At 45.7% G+C, this 16724-nt stretch overlaps 1 protein-coding gene across 4 annotated transcripts in view; it reads left to right on the plus strand.

The window, feature by feature from the left end:
- ADAMTSL1 (ADAMTS like 1) overlaps window positions 1-16724 on the plus strand; it is an 872699-nt gene that overhangs the window by 718166 nt on the left and 137809 nt on the right. For all 4 annotated transcript variants that reach the window (XM_090038771.1, XM_090038775.1, XM_090038773.1 and 1 more), the window contains one exon: window positions 3012-3096. In XM_090038771.1, coding sequence (XP_089894897.1) covers window positions 3012-3096 — 85 coding nt within the window. The remainder of the gene's footprint in view (window positions 1-3011; window positions 3097-16724) is intronic.

Genomic DNA, 16724 nt, shown 5'->3' on the forward strand with positions numbered 1-16724 from the left:
CATCTGAAGACCTTTTTTTTGGTTTGGTTTTAAATGTAAACTGCTTCAGGTTCAATGCTTCCATATGTATCAGGTGGTACAATTTGCAGCCCCATGTTCCTGTGGCCTTGAATGCTGCTAGAGATCGATCCAAAAAGAGATGATTTATTTAACAAGCCTAACATTATTATAGCCAATATCTGTAGAAAAACACATATCTTCTGTCCAATACTTCCTCCTACCTTACTATTGCTTTTTGAAGCAGGGTTAACACAGGTCAGAAAATCAATGATTCCATCCGGTTGACCCAGTAAAACAGAAAATAAAGAACAAATCTTTATCTTAATGTTCTCTGTATGAAATAGAAGGGCAAACAACAGTTTTAACTTAACTTTTTGAAACTAGCCTCCCCATCCCCCTCGCTTCTCCCCCTTCCCTTCCTGCAGACAACACTACAGTTGCGGGGGAGGGGGGGCTACTCAATCAACTCCAAAGGGTAGCTCCATCTCTCCTCCCCTTGCCCCTCCACCCCAACCCAAGAGGCTAACAGCATTATGTAGAGCACCATGAGTTAGAGCCAGGGCCTGGGCATTTGTCAGTGCTGACTGTGTACAAGACTAATAAAGGATCATTTGGTACATTTCAGGGCTAGGTACAGACATTCAAAAAGCCCAAAACAGAATGGATCTAAGTTATGTGGTTTTCTGTAATCGGTTTAGTTTAGAATGGTAACAAGCAGAACACATTCACCCTTTGGTTGTGAGAAGACCTCCTAATCTTAGACCAGATTCCACCATTTTTAAACCAGTCTGTGTGTGCTGAACTTCTGTTCTGTTATGAGTTTAGACTGGTAGAAGCCTGTATCTGGCCCAGAGTGCATGTAGCTGAAATATCGGTTCTTAATATTAGAAGAGAATGCAGTGCTTAGAAGAGAATGCAGTGCTCCTCGTCAGTTGTGTTGAATAACACAATCTAAGAGTTTGTACCATATTAAAAACAGAAATCTGTTACCGAAAGGTGAGCTATTCTTTTATCTCTAAAATGTTAGCTTCTTCATTGAATTACATTAGGAATTTATTTTGTTTCCTTATATGTCAAATCGCACCCCTAATACAGTAGTTCATTTTATAATTTAAATTATTGGACTTACTCTACTTCCATATCTTCCCACATGCACACCCCAAAATGAAAACTTATAAAAAAAGTAATTTTGTAGTTATCTGCATAGAAGAGTATATTTTGCATTTTGTAAGAAGCAGCATTAAAAATGAAAGCAAAGTAATAATTTCTGGCTTTCCAAAGCCTGTAATATAAGCTGTATGGTGTATAAATAGACATCTGTCTTACATTTTTGGATAACAAATGCAGCAAAATACAGATTAATCTAAGAGCTGTTTTGGCATATATTCATCCTTATACAGCAACCGTAAATATAGGAGAAAAGGATCCTAGCTAGTTATTTCTGGTAATGAAGGCATAACAACTCTACTGTTGTGCTTTTCCCTCCCAGCCACTAATTTATTCCCAGGAACCTTTGCATTTACTTGTCTGCTTGCATTGTTTGCAGTAGCTAAGATGTGGTATTGCAAATTATGATCCTTATAAATTACTAATATCACTACTGGCAGTTGAGGTAGTGTCATATAAAATTTCCAGTAGGACATGCACCAAATACCTGAAAATTTTCATTCCTTTCAGGTCAAATTAACCCTTAGCTGTAGGCCAGCACAAGTGGTGTTGTAGGCTGGCATTACTGAATCTAGAAGGCTTAAATGGGACTGAAGTGGTAAAGAGACCTGACCCTGGTTCTCATCCTTTGTATTCAACTTTGGTGTTCCATGCTATTTTTTTCTCATGCTGACCAAAAATACTCAGTAGAAATTCAGAGATGACTTGGAGGAGTAATGCCTAATTTGCTTTCAGTTTATACCAATGTAAAGCCAGAGTGGTTCTATTGAGTTAAGCACAGATTGTCCAAAGTAATGCCACTGTGAAAACAGAATTTAGCTCTCAACATGGACTTTTTTCTTCCCCAAAACAGCTTATTATATTTTATGCAGATCGTGGAGGGAGGGAAAAAGCAGCTGTTATGTTTTCCATCAAAAATGACAGATAAAGTATCCAACTCATTTTTTAAATCCACACAGTTGATGAACTGATAAGCTTAAAGGTGAAGAACATCACTGAACTATTTTGTTTTGGTTTTCTCTCATTCTTGTGGTATCACTCATCAGACCTGGATTTTCTTCAATGTCATAATCTATCAGTTTAATGTGCCTTGTGAGGCTGTAACACTTAAAGGTAGATAGGGTTTTGGACACTTGATCAATGCAGTGTTAATGATGGTCTATTATGGAGTCAATATGGGTTTCTGGGGATTTTTTTGTCCTCTGCTGAAAATAGTTTTGGCATGAAAGCCAGCACAAGGACTTATGCATCATATAAGCCTCAATTAGGCATTAATTTTGAAAGCTTACATGAGGTTGAAGTGCTGCCAGCCCCCCACACAACATTGAACTTCCTCCTTTGTGACTTGTGGAAATGAATTTGATGCACTACACAATGATTTATTTCTAAATGGTAGGGAGAAGGACTAGAGGCTCAATGTATTTTGCAAATTCAGAAAAACAAAAGCCATAATATGCAGCTCAAAATATTCAGGTTCTACAAAATGACTTAAAATTGGTTTTCCCCTTTGATTTTCAAAATGAATGGTTTCACAAGCCAACTTGGATGTGAATATTATTTTTGAAAAAAATGCTTTGCTGAAATGTTCACCTGCACAGACTATACACATAATTAGCCAAGCTCTTTCTAGAAATGTAAAAGCAAAAGCTCTCTTATTGACCATATTTCTTCAAATATTGTATACTCCAAGAAACAACAGAGTTTCTCACCCTTTCCCTGTTCTCTGCTGTTCACCGTGCACATGTACATTTGTAAATACAGGCACATTCACTTACAGAAATGATCCCACTTATAGAATTGTTCCTGCATGTTTTCTGTTTTCATGTGCTTTGTATGTTCCACAGAGAAACTTCCTGTAGAAGCAAAGCTGCCATGGTATAAACAAGCTCAAGAGCTGGAAGAAGGAGCTGTGGTGTCTGAAGAACCATCGTAAGTCTTAAACCATAATTCGTTGAACACAGCCTATTATGAGGTTGAAACTCAAAGCCTACACTGAATCATCATTCTACCTTAAAATAGCATGCAATTCTTTCCTTAGGTTATAAAGGCCTTATCCAACTCCCACTAAAGCCAGTGGATTTCACTGAAGGTTGTGTCAATTTTCAGCTAAGTTGGAGAAACTGAGTTCATGACTTTACTCAGTGCCATCGCCCTTCCAGGGGTTCTCCTATGTTTGCAGTAGCATAAGGATGGTTGGGTGAGTGGGGCATGAGCCCTAAGCACTGCCTAAGGGTGGTGCCTCACTGCACCTTCTGGCAGTGGCTCTGGTTCTGGCTCTAGCTGTGGGGAGGGCAGAGTGGCAGTAGTGGTAGGAGTAGTGGCCAGAGATGTGCCACTGTTGGGGGTGATATTTAAATAGCTGTTTAACATATATGTCACTGGCAAAAACAGGAGGCAACATCCTGCTTCCTCCGCCCACCCCCACACACAGAGGAGTTATGCTTTTGCCTAGCCCAAGACCATTTATAGTTCTTCCTCTTATCACCTAAGCAATCTAGACCTTGGTGAATACTCTGTTTCCCAGGGAACAGGTATTGTCCTTGCACCCCACTGCAGGGCTATCTGGATGGCAGTTTTGACTGCATCCATAAGTGAAAAGTTAACAGGTTTGGGGAAGGGAAGTATCTCTGCCTTTTTCTGTCCCAGCTGTTCTCCTCCCCCTGATTTTTTACAGCCTGTGTGTGCTTATGCTACCCATTTGGAAAAATCAGTAAAGTAAAGAAAAAACATCATTTATAGCAAGTACTGCAACGTAAATTAAAACTGCATTGGTTGAGTGCTGCAAACAGTATGAAAAAGTGGGATAAAAACACTTCTCAGATGCAGGACTCACCTTTCAGGTACAAGGGATGGAAGTTTTAAATGCATCAAAATTGCAGAAATTTGCTACAACTAAACTACTACATGCTGCACAAGCCAATATTTTGCTTGACTGCTTAAATAGATGAGGAATTATGAGCAATTTTAAAAGCATCAGAAAATCAGTTCAAATTAATTTATATTGTCATGTTCTGACAATTAAACAGCCTTAACATAATTAATTGGTATGAAAAGGGAGGTATAATAAAAGTAACATAACTACAGCTCTTAGCAACCAGGCTTAGAGGCTGAAGAGACTGTAAGGACAAGGCTTTGGGGGGAGGTGGGGTTCAGTAAGAACTGTAGTGAAACATGCCTTGTAGTAATAACAGTGCGCCTGTAGCTTTAGATAGCTGTAGGCACACTTCAGAATGTTCTCAGTGCAGTTAAATTTGTGGGCTGAGTACAGACACTTGGGGAGGTTAAATCAGGCTCAAAATGACTGCCTGATTTAAGCTTAGCTTGTTCTGGTGCTGACTTTACACTTACAGACCCTGTCTCAGTGATGGGCAATCAGTAAGTGAACAGAAGTTCTGTGCGTACAAACCGTGTAAAAATTGCAGAACCCAGTTTAAGATTAACCTGGATCTATGTAATATCAGATTTACCTGATTTAGATCAAACCAGTACATGGAACTTCCATCCATGTACTGGTTTTCCCCAGGACTAAGAAAATCCAGCCACTGACACCAGCCACAGGGCTGCTGTTTTCCCATTCCCCACACTGGGCTATTTTTTGTGCCTCCTGGCCCTTTGCTTCCCACTACTGACTAGCCAGCCCTCTCAACCCCATCCCACAAACCACTGCAGGTACAGCTGCAGTTGTGGGAAGAGGGATGGGGGTGTAGGTTTGCTTGGGGGGACCCCACCCCACCCATGGGTCATTCCTGCCCCCCCACACGACTTATGTGTCATGTCTGCCCCCCACCCCACCCTTGGGTCACACCTACCTTCCCCCCCAGGCAATGCTGGCCCCACCCACCCCATCCATGGGTGACATCTGCCCCTGATCTACTGCCACCTGCCCACCCCCCATGGGTTACACTGGCTCTGCCCAACCCACCTGCAGGTCATACCAGCCTCGCCCACCGCACCCCAGGTCACACCTGCCCCCATCCCTCATGGATCACACCTTCCCACTGTCATCCCCCTAGCTAGCCCCTCCATCCTGACTTACCTGATATTAGGCAGCCATTATGATCTGATTTAACCTCCCCTGAATGCCCTGAATGTCTGTTCTTAACCATGGTGCATCACACTGGAACTACAGCGATATAAGAGGTTGATTAAATGTTATCCTTTATGCAGTAGCATTGCCGTTTTAGCATAGTTAATGTGAACTAAAGTAAATTATAATTAGAGTACTGATAGAGAGCAAAGGAATGTGTAATATTGCATTCAAAGCAATTGCATTATTATACATTGTATATAATATGCATTGTTGCTGCCAGGCCAAGCAAGTGTCATGTCTGCCCCCTCCACCCCACCCTTGGGTCACACCTGCCTTCCCCCCACCCTCCACATTGTGGCAGGGCACTAGGTGTGCCTGACACTTTAAGGCCCTGGAGCTGACAGCCTCCAGGTGCCTAATGAGGGCAGCCATTTTAGGCTCAGGGCTGCCTATATAAACAAGGCAGTTTGGCTGCTGGAGGGTGGGCAATAACATTGCCTGGTCTGAGGGCTGCCAAGTTTCATCTGGATGTAAGGGAGGAGCTGTAAGGGATGGTAGGAGGCTCCTGGTCCTGGGTACGACCGGAAACTACACCCTGCTGGGAGTGGGTGGCCTGGTGGGGCTCCCAGTGGTGCGGGAGCCCCCAGGAAATGCCAAACCAGTTACTACCCTGGTGGAAGGTGGGTCAGGGCACCTTAAACCCTAGCCCTCACCTTAGGGTGGGTCACGTTCCACCGGAGGTAGTTGTGGGGGTGCAAACCCTGAGGAGGAGAGTTGGAAGCCAAGTGTGGCCAAGGCCGCCTGAGCCCTGTGGGGGTTCAAGACCCCAAAGAGGAGAGTTGGGGCCAGGCATGGCTACAGCCACCTGAGCCCACCTGTGGAGGGAAGCCCCGAGACCCCAAGTAAAGGGGGTGTTATGAGCAGTGTGGAGCCCCCAGTGTGAGGGGGCAGCATGTGGAGCCCTGTGAAGGGAGAGGGGGCTCAGCCAGAGAGAGAGAGAGAGCTGAGTCCTGACCCCAGTAAGTCCTCCAATGTGGGGAGGCGGAGTTTGGGTCGAATATAACACCAGTAGTAGTACCATGACCTGCTGCCCAGGGGGGAGTGAGAGTCCCCTGTGAGACCTTGAGGCTCCAGTCATGGTGTGAGGTAACCCCGGCTCCCCACATCTGTGGAGGAGGACCCAGAGGGGGGGACCCTGGGATAAGAGTATGGGTCATGCAGCGAGGTCTGCCAGAGCTTCCCCTGACTGGCCCAGGCGGGGGCCAGGACCAGGAGGGTCAAAAGGGCAATGAGGCCCACTGAGAGGGCACAAGAGCCAGGGGCCTGGGGTCCCGACTGGCCTGAAGGTGGGCCAGGGCTAGTGTGAGTCAAAGGTCCCAGTGAGGGGACCGCACCCAAAGGAGAACCGGTGGCAGGGAGATATATGGCCCAGTATGATGGCAGCAGAGTCCACCTGAAGGGAGGAACTCAGTTAGGGATCCTACAGCAGGATTCTGGGCCCCATCGTGGGGACTGACATCATGATGTTTTCAAATGTGCCATCAGCAAGGCTTGGGCTGCCATGTAGGGGAGGAATGGAGCTGCAGATAACGCCCCCTAGCAGCAGGGCAGAAAATGGGCAGCCTCCTGCCTAATTACATCTATTAACCAATTAAGACCAAAGCGTGGTGGGTGGGAAGGCAGGTGGTTTGCCTAAGAACAGGTGGGCAGGCCACGCCAAGATTGGCCCCGGTAGGCCCCCTGTTGCACACATATGTATATACACACTGTTATACACACATATATTACATTATATATATATGTGTATATCTCTATATACATATACACACATATTAATGGCAGCTGTAATCTAGATAACAATGTGCACACTGATGCTATTTGTCTTATGAATTTTATGTTTTCATTCATTCATTAATGCCAAAAGTAATATAAATCTGTAAGCATTAATTTTTAATTTGTGTAGCCCAGTTTTTGTGCTCTTCAATCTTTTCTCCCCACCCTATGAAGCTGTTTCTCAAAGTATGTATTTAAGAAGTTATAATTACCCCTGTAAAGCACAATGAAACTTCTGTATTGTCAGCAAGTTTATCAAAAAGTCATCATATTGCTTACAATGGAATATGATCATGTTGTGAAATGCAGACCACATTCCTGCTGGAATGTAATGGAAAAAAGAAACTGTGACTTTAGACTATTGACAAAAGATCTAAGCTGAATTTTGAGAATTAATTTTGACATTGTTTTAGAAAAAATAATCTTCTAATTTACTTTTTATATTATTACATTCTGTCTCAAATATTAATACAAGGAATTTGTATATGAGATACCTACCATATTATAGCAAAAGGTTATGGATAAATTGCAGAGAAAATGCTGAAGCAGCTTTTTGAATTTTGAAAATGCTGAAGCAGCTTTTTTGAATTTTATTAAAATAATTTGGAAAAAATATGGGTATGTGATTTATTATATAAAAAAAGGCTTTGGGTTACAAAAAGAAAAGAAATCCAAGCATTTAAAAGTATTTAAAATGTGGTTATGGCACATTCTAATTCAACAGATCTTTTACTTTTGTGCAGATAGTTATATTTGCTTATTTACTGATCAGATTAAGGCCATGATCAAGCACAAACTATGCATTTACACACCCCAGTCTCATGAGGGAAATTAATGTTAGTCAATCAGTAAGAAATAATGTTTGGTAATACATTTAAGAGTCAATGCTCCCTTAGGTAAACTGAGGCTATGGACAAGTGTTACTTTTATGCCAGGAGAAGCACCTTACTCCCAGCACAAAAGCTTAGCATATGCAGGTTCAAGGCATTTCTCAATGACTAGAAATGGCTTTTTTGCCAAAAAATTAAAGCATTTCCTATCACAAAGATTGCACATCTCTCATGCCAGCTTGAGTGCCTGTATGCCTCTTTTGGGTCCTGAGGACCCATATCCCATTGTCCTCTGCTTTTCCTCATGACCCAGAACTGGCTTTTTGATAATCTGCATAGCAGCAGATTGCCAAAGAGCCATGTTGGAATCCTGCTGCTGCTGCTTGAACACTCCAAAAAAGTCCCTGGACTGTTCAGGCAGTGTCACCAATGCATTCCCCCTCCCTGCCCTACTGAGCAGACACAGGGTAGGGAGCAGGGTTTGTTCCAGTGTTCTGTCCTAGGTGTCCCCTGAATAGGTCATGCCACCAGAGGCAATGCTCTTCCCAGTCCTGCTGATAAGCTCATCAGCAGCATGGTGGGGCATTATCTGGGGCTTGAACCTGAAATGGGTCCAATCATGACAGTGCACAAAACTGGGGTAATCCCAGTCTGTGCAAGGGGTGGGGGACATCTTCTTGTAGCTTGAACCGCTTCATTAAGCCCCAGCAGGGTTCAAGCCACAAAAGGCAGGCTTCTGCCTCTTACTCAGAACTGGATCTTTGTGGGGTGGCAGGATGAGGTGCTGTGGCTTGAACCCTCCAGGGCTCCCTGGGGAGGTTCCAGGTATAGAAAAGTGAAATGCTTGCTGAAAAGATTGTGTAGTTCTGATGGGTTTGAATATAATCAGAGTCAAATCATGCCTGTGTAATTTCCTACTATGCCACTGCCCTCCTTAAATTTTACTTTTTACCTGGTGTCTACGCAACATTAGACAGCGGCTAGTCAGACATGCAGTTCCTATTTAGGCCCCTAACTGCCACTGATTTTAGTACGAATTACGTGCCTAAATACTTTTATTTATCTTGGTGTTGATGCCTTGTGAGCACGACTTTATAGTAAATGTAACAATTTCACTATAAAATTATCCTTTCCCTCTGTTGGCTACATCACTTATTGTCTTTGCTCATGTGCTAAGTTTCGAAGCTTCTAAGACAGGGGTTGCAGCCCCCAGCATGTGTGCCAGAGCATGGCAGGTGAGGCCATTTTACTCAGCATGCCACAGCCATCCCAGGCTCTGGGCAGCTACCACCGGCCACGGAGTCCAAGCTGCTTGCAGCAGGACACTGCAAGCCCTAATGCAAGCAGCCCAACTCCATGACAGGCAGCAGCAGTCCAGAGCTCAGGCCAAATGTGGCAGGCAGCTGGGAGGCTGCAACCAGTGCACTGGGACCTGGCCCAACTCCGTGACCAGTGGCAGCTGCACACATGCCTCAGGTCGCAGGTCAGGGAAGGTGCCTGGGGCAGTGCAACAGCAGGCCGTTCTCCACTGTGTGCCTAAAGGTGTGTGTGCAGCTGCCTCTGGCACAGAGCCCAGGCTGCTCACAGCAGGTGGCAGGCAGGCTGGAAGCAGCTATACCAGGGTTCAGAAACATGGCCTGCTTCTGTGGTGGTGGCACCTGCACATCCACCTCAAGATGCACTGCAGGGAAGGGGCTGTGGCTCTGGACCCTGGTGTAGGCTTGCAGCTGCTCTGGGGTCTGCAGCCCTGGCCTGACTTATTGCCATCAGCGGCTGCATGCATGCTGCACTGCCATGGCAAAAATTGGGCCCCTTGTGGCTCCCCTACCATCTGCCCCTGGCATGCCAACATCTTCAAAAATGTTTTCAACCCCTGTTCGAGGAGCAGCTAGTAGCTCCCTTTTTATTTCATAGGCTTACAGTGCTTTGTCTGATCTTGTGATTGCTCTTTCGATTGATTCATTATTGTTAAAGCAGGAAGGGAGTATGATGATCCTTTAAAGCAAGAAAGGGACCATGATGATCCAGGGGTGGGCAAAATATGGGCCACAGGCCAGGTCTTTGTCTGGCTTGCAGAGAGGGTCTCTTGATCTCCTGGCCCAGGCACAGTGCAGCCGTGGCATGTCCTGCCACCCCCTGAACACACAGCAGGGCTGGGGCACTCCACAGCTGGACTGCCTTTCTAGGCAGACCAGGTGGCAAGCAGGTCCTTACAACTGCTGCCACTGCCAGCCTCAGCCCCAGTGTATTGGCGGGGACCTGTTGCACAGCTCTGACCCCAGGCGGCCCGTGCTTGCTCGAGGCTTACCTGCCCAGGCACAGCAGCGGTAGCCCCTGACAGAAGCTATTTGCTCAGCATGGGGTAAAAGTGGCCCCTCTTCCTCCATCTGCTGGCAACTCCCTGCTGTAGTTGCCCAGACCCCATGCGTTTGCTCTGTGCTATCCCTGCTGCCTTGCAAGGCAGCCCAAAAGCTGTGGTGATAGCAGTGTAGATGCAAGGCAGCCCCATGTGAGCTCCAGGCAGCTGCAGCAGGGAACTGCTGGCATTGAGAGGGGAAGGGGCCACTTTCCCCCCACAGTGCACAGCTCTGATCCCACGTGCCCTGCGCCTGCTCCAGGCTGGCCCGCTGAGGCTCAGCAACTGCAGCATGGGACAAAAGCTGTTGCTCAGCATGGGAGGAAAGCAGCCCCTCCTCCTCCCGCTGCTGGCAGTTCCCTGCTGCAGGTGCCAGGAGCCTGTGTGAGGCTGCCCTGTGTCTCCACTGCCATCCGATCTGCCTCCAGGCTGCCCCACAGGGCAGTGGTGGCAGCACAGAGCAGACACAGGGCAGCTCAGCCCTGGTGAGAACAGGCGTCCAGCATGGTGCAGGCTCCAGGATGCTGCAGCAGGGAGCTGCCATCAGCAGGAAGGAGAGGAGCTGTTTTTACCTCATGCTGAGAGTGGGCATGGGGCACACAGAGTTGGGACTGTGCAGCACGGGTCCCTGTCAGTACCGCGGGGCTGGGGCTGGTGGTGGCAGCAGCCAGAAGTAGCCACTGCCACCCATGCTGCCTAGAAAGGCAGTCCAGCTGTGGAGCTGCCCCAGCCACACTGCGTAGCTGAGGGGCAGCGGGACTCATCATGGGTGGGCAACGCAGGGCGGGCTGGATCAGGGCTGTGCCTGGGTTCCAGCTAACCTGCTCCGGTGGGGGTGGGTCTGGAGCAGGCACGGGGTGCACTGGGGCTGCATGCTGTTCACAGTGGTGGGGAGGCATTGCAGAGCACATGGGCTCCAGGCTCTTGTGGGGTGAGAACAGGGGCAGACCAACTTGGGGGGGCATGCACAGGAGCTCCCATGCACACCCCACCATACCCACAAACCCTTCCTCAGAAACCCTACAACCACACCCTCCCACACACACAATCACACACCCTACAAACACCACACCCACCTACACCCTCCCCACCCACACATGCATCTCCACATATCCACGCATCTCTGGGGGGAGCCCCACACACTGCTACGTGCACACACCCCACTGCCCATGTGCACACATCCCCCCATGCACACACCCCACCACCCCCAGCCACCCTCCCCCTCCACACACCCCAAAAACCCCATACCCACCCACACACACACCCACACATCCCCACAAACCCAACCGCCACAAACCCCTCATACCCACCCACATCCACACATACTCCTACACCCTCCTCCACACCCCACATACACGCCCACAACCCCCACACCCACCCCTCTATACCCTGTCCCCCACAATATACAAGAGCAAGACTTCATTTTGAGCTATTATGCAATCACTTCTATATACACCACACAAATGCACACAAATCAGGACAAAATTTTTTTTTTAAATAAAGTTAAAATATGTTATTGCCAATGTTTGATTTTTAGTATACAATTTGTTTTTTTTCCAGTTCTAAGATGGCAAACCCACTTTCCCAAAAGGAGTATTTCTGTGGGTGAGGAGGGACTTCCAGTGGCAAAGGTTAGGGGCTAGGGGGTGGTACTTCCAGTCCCAAGATGGTGACCAGGGGGTAGGGCACCTGCCAAGGAATGGAAGTACCCTTGCAGCCCTCAACAGCTCGCCAAAACTTATTAAGCAACCCACCCTTGCTTTAATCTGACCTTCTGCATAACACAGCCACAGAGTTTCATCTGTCATGCTACTCCAGCACAAAACCATCATAATTATAGAGTTATACATGCACTTTAGATACATTAATGTAGATCAAAAAGAACACCACATGATGATAGCTAATAGTATAGCAAAACATGGTGATAAGTCTTTGTGCTTTGTCACTACATGGATAGGATATCTATTATGACTCATCTTGGGAATGATCATTCATCCCTCTTTAGAAATATCTTATATGAGGGACAAGCCAAGATTTATTGCTACCTGATCTCTTTCATTTGGGCTCATTTTACACCAGTATACTTCAGAGCCAAACAAGCAGTCATGATTGAAAAGGTATGGGCTGAGCTATTTTTAGTTTGATTGGTTTTGTTGGGATGTGCTATTGTTTAAAAATTTTTCATTCTGTAACTCTTGAAAAACACTTTTTGTATGTTAACACGATACACAGCTTTTAATATGTTTCCATATATAACCCTGGTGTGACCCATAAAAAAACCAGAGGACAAACAGTAATATCTGGATGCCAGATGGCATCAGCCTAGTGATGGAGCTGTTCAGTAAGAAACGAAAGGAAATTCCTGACATGCATCTGTGTGAACATAGACCTGAGGGAATTGCACACAGACAAGGAGGCCAGAGTCCCCCAATAACTCTTTATAATTTTAAAGGATGATTTTTATCTTTCCAAACATTCATGGATATTTTTAGTCCATCTTTCCTATTAAATCCTATTAGATGCAGGGGTAGCAGTGGACATAGTCTTCCTGGACTTCCGGAAGGCTTTCGACACTGTCTCTCACCCCGTTCTCATCAAGAAACTGGGGGACTGCGGTGTCGACACCCACACAGTCAAATGGGTCACCAGCTGGCTGGAGGGCCGCACCCAGAGGGTGGTAGTGGATGGGTCCTTCTCAACCTGGAAGGACGTGGGCAGTGGGGTCCCCCAGGGCTCGGTCCTCGGGCCTGCACTGTTCAACATCTTTATCAGTGACTTGGACGAGGAGCTAAAAAGCACCCTGTTCAAATTTGCTGATGACACTAAGATGTGGGGGGATGTGGGCACACTAGAAGGAAGCAACAGACTACAATTGGACCTAGACAGGTTACAAGGGTGGGCGGATGAGCATAGGATGGGATTCAACACAGACAAGTGCAAAGTGATGCATCTCGGGAGGAACAACCGGCACCATACCTACAGGTTGAGGAACTCCCCTCTTGTCAGCACAGAGGTGGAAAAGGATCTTGGAGTCATCATTGACTCCAAGATGAACATGGGCCGGCAGTGTGGGAAGGCAGTCAGGAAGGCCAACCGTACCTTGTCATGCATCCACAGATGCATCTCGAGCAGGTCCAAAGAGGTGATCCTCCCCCTCTATGCGGCACTGGTCAGGCCGCAGGTGGAGTACTACGTCCAGTTCTGGGCGCCGCACTTCAAGAGGGATGTGGACAGCATGGCGAGGGTCCAGAGGAGGGCCACTCGCATGATCGGGGACAGCAGGGCAGGCCCTACGAGGAGAGGCTACGGGACCTGAACCTGTTCAGCCTCCACAAGAGAAGGCTGAGGGGGGATCTAGTGGCCTGTTACAAACTAGTCAGAGGGGACCAAGCAGGCATTGGGGGAGTCCCTGTTTCCCCAAGCACTACTAGGAGTGACCAGGAATAATGGTCACAAGCTGGCAGAGGGTAGATTCAGGCTAGATATCAGGAGGCGTTACTTCACGGTCAGGGCAGCTAGGATCTGGAACCAACTTCCAAGAGAAGTGGTGCAGGCTCCTACCCTGGGGGTTTTTAAGAGGAAGCTAGATGAACACCTTGCTGGGGTCATTTGACCCCAGTACTCTTTCCTGCCATGGCAGGACTAGGTGATCTACTCAGGTCCCTTCCGACCCTAGAAACTATGAAACTATGAAATGGTTTCTGCATCTTGATATTTTACCTAGTATTTGTGGCAGTCATGACTAAGTCTAGAAATTGGCCAAAATTTTTAAATATAAGTTCCTTGTTTTACTTTTTACCAAATATATATTAGATGAACAAGATGGCAATAATGATACAGACAAATATTGTCAACAAGAGCTGGCTGTCATTCATTCTGTTCATCAGTTTCAGGAAATGAAGGTCAAATTAGAAATTTTAAGGAATATTTTTTCTCATATCGGGTCCCAATTGCTTGCAGTGAAGATCCTTATGGTCAGTAGTAGAAAATATCATAAACATGATAATCTAAAATGAAATAATCATCTTTGTCTATACCATAACTTCTTATGAACAAGAGGGCTTCTGTGAATTGTCACCTGAGATGGGAGATGTATATTAATAGAATAATTTTATCCACCTCTGGGGAGAAAAGCAGCAACTGTTTAACAGTGAACACCAACACGACAGAATGATTTTGCATAAAAGGAAGAGAAATAATCTTATTCAACTGCAGCTGCAAGTCAAATTTAGGGAGACATTGTAATTACCCAGATTGGAATTTTGACTGTGAACATGGCTTGATGCCCTTCATTTTGCAAATGGAGCTTTGGGGTCTTTAATGTCAACAAGTTGGCTTATAGGATACACCCAGAGGGTGGTGATGGACAGGTCATTTTCAACCTGGAAATATGTGGGCAGTGGTGTTCCCCAAGGTTTGGTCCAGGGGATCATTGCAACCCACAGTGCTTCATGCAAAGTGCTGTGAGTTACAATGCGGAGCTTCTTTTCTGTCTGCACTCCTTGGTAGTTGTGGGGGGGATGGCAAATCTTAGACCAGCCTTAATAAAACCAGTCTGTGTATTCAAAACTTCTGTTCTTTTATGGGTATAGAGTGGTTTCTGATCACATATACTGGTAAAAGTGTAATGTCTGTACCTGGCCTAAATTACATTTTCAACTATTGTATTATTTCATCATGTTCAGCAATTCATAATGTAAATACTGGAACTGCCTTCAAGAAATGATGCATTTACTCAGCTTCCTCCACCCATTTTTTTAACAGTCTGAATTAAAACTTTAGAAGCACGGTTTTGCACTTCCATAACCACTGTCTTCAAACACAGATTGGGAACTGGTAGAGTTGAAAACAAAACAAAACAAAAACCACGTAGGTTTGCCATTTTATGCTCCGTACTTACCTGGAGCAGCTTAACAGGACTATCAAGGACAGTAGAGCTTGTAGAGATTTCCCCTAAACTAAAAACTGAAAATTGTGATTGGCTGTCAAACATAGCTGTGAGATCTTTAACGGTAAAAGACTAAGTGAAAGTACCAAGCGAACAAGAATGAAAACTTCAGACAATCCTTAGTTTTGAAGTTTTTCTTTCAGTCTATATATCTTACCAATTTTGACTGACACAAAACTTGTGCTTTTTTAGTTTATGAATGATGGATATTTTTCTTGAAGATAGAAGATTTGCCAAGGGAACAGGAAATTATTAGATTGTTACAGGTACTACTGTGCAGTAAATGGTGTTTTGCCAATAGCGCATGCAACAATAATGGTAACAAATAATAATTACAATACTATTAACTGCAAATTATTTTTAGTAGTACTTAATCTGAATCATGGGCCAGAACCCCAATATGTTAGGCCAGTGGGAGCCAACATTTTTGGCAGGACTGCAACAAATGAGGTCCTCTCCTGCTAAGTGCTTTCTGCTCTCTGTTCTGTGTTCCTGCCAAATGTGCTCTGCTTTCTGCTTCATGAGCTGTCTGTCACTCCGATGTCTGTCTCCTCCCCAATCTGCTGCATGTCACACAAAGAGGCTGTTCATACCATTGTGGCACTTGTGCTACAAGTTGGCCACCTTTGTGCTAGGCACTATTCAAACACAGAACACAAAGATGATCTTTGTTTGAAAGAATTTAATTCTGACTGTGCCAATGAAGTGATACAAAATGATTCTTGGCCAGGTTATTTAAGTAACATCAACAAGCAAAATGTATACTGTCTTGACACAAGTGTGTTGCTGTCACATCAAAGGTTATTTCAAGCATGCCTATGTTGCCTCATTACTATGGCAGTGAGCACTGCCATAAGGCAGGCTTCTTCCTGAAGTGGAAGTGCTTTACTTGTATGCTACTTCCCAAAGTGGAAATACGGGGCTTTTATACACATACCTTTTCATGCTGTGATGCACCGGAGATCTGACACGTCCATATGTGAGCTGATGCACACTGCGCTGCGTCATGTGCAATTGTATAAGTGGCAAAATGTGCATCAATGTGCAGAAAATGGCGGTGGTGCATCTTTGAACTAAAACACCTTTGATGTGTTTTAGTTCAAAAGTGCTCTGCTGCTATTTTCTCAGGGCTGATGTGCATTTTGCCATTTATACAAATGCATGTGCCACAGTGCTGGGCACTTTTAAAAGTGCAAGCATGTGTACAAAAGCCCAATGCAATTGCCTGAATACAGAGCTGGCAGCTGTGGCACTTCTCTGTTGACTAGGGGCAGTGTGCCTTAGTGTGGCAGTTCCTGGCATACATGTCCTTTCTTCCTATCTCTGCATAAGCAAAGTGACTTTGTTTCATCCCCAAAGCAAATGTGGACAATTTGATGGAATTAATGACTTACCTTCCCAAGTGAATTTATGGTGAGATGAAGTCTTATTTTTAAGGGGACCCACTCACTTGATACATCAAGGAATCACTACTAAGAGGAGTGAAAACTGGAGGAAAGGCATTCTGTCATGAATGGTCTTAGTGTTTGTTGTTACTGAACTGTTGGCTCATGGTCAGTA

The sequence above is a fragment of the Crocodylus siamensis genome, chromosome 3 (genome assembly GCF_052110815.1).
Source record: "Crocodylus siamensis isolate JL-2025a chromosome 3, ASM5211081v1, whole genome shotgun sequence".
NCBI classification, from domain to species: domain Eukaryota; kingdom Metazoa; phylum Chordata; order Crocodylia; family Crocodylidae; genus Crocodylus; species Crocodylus siamensis.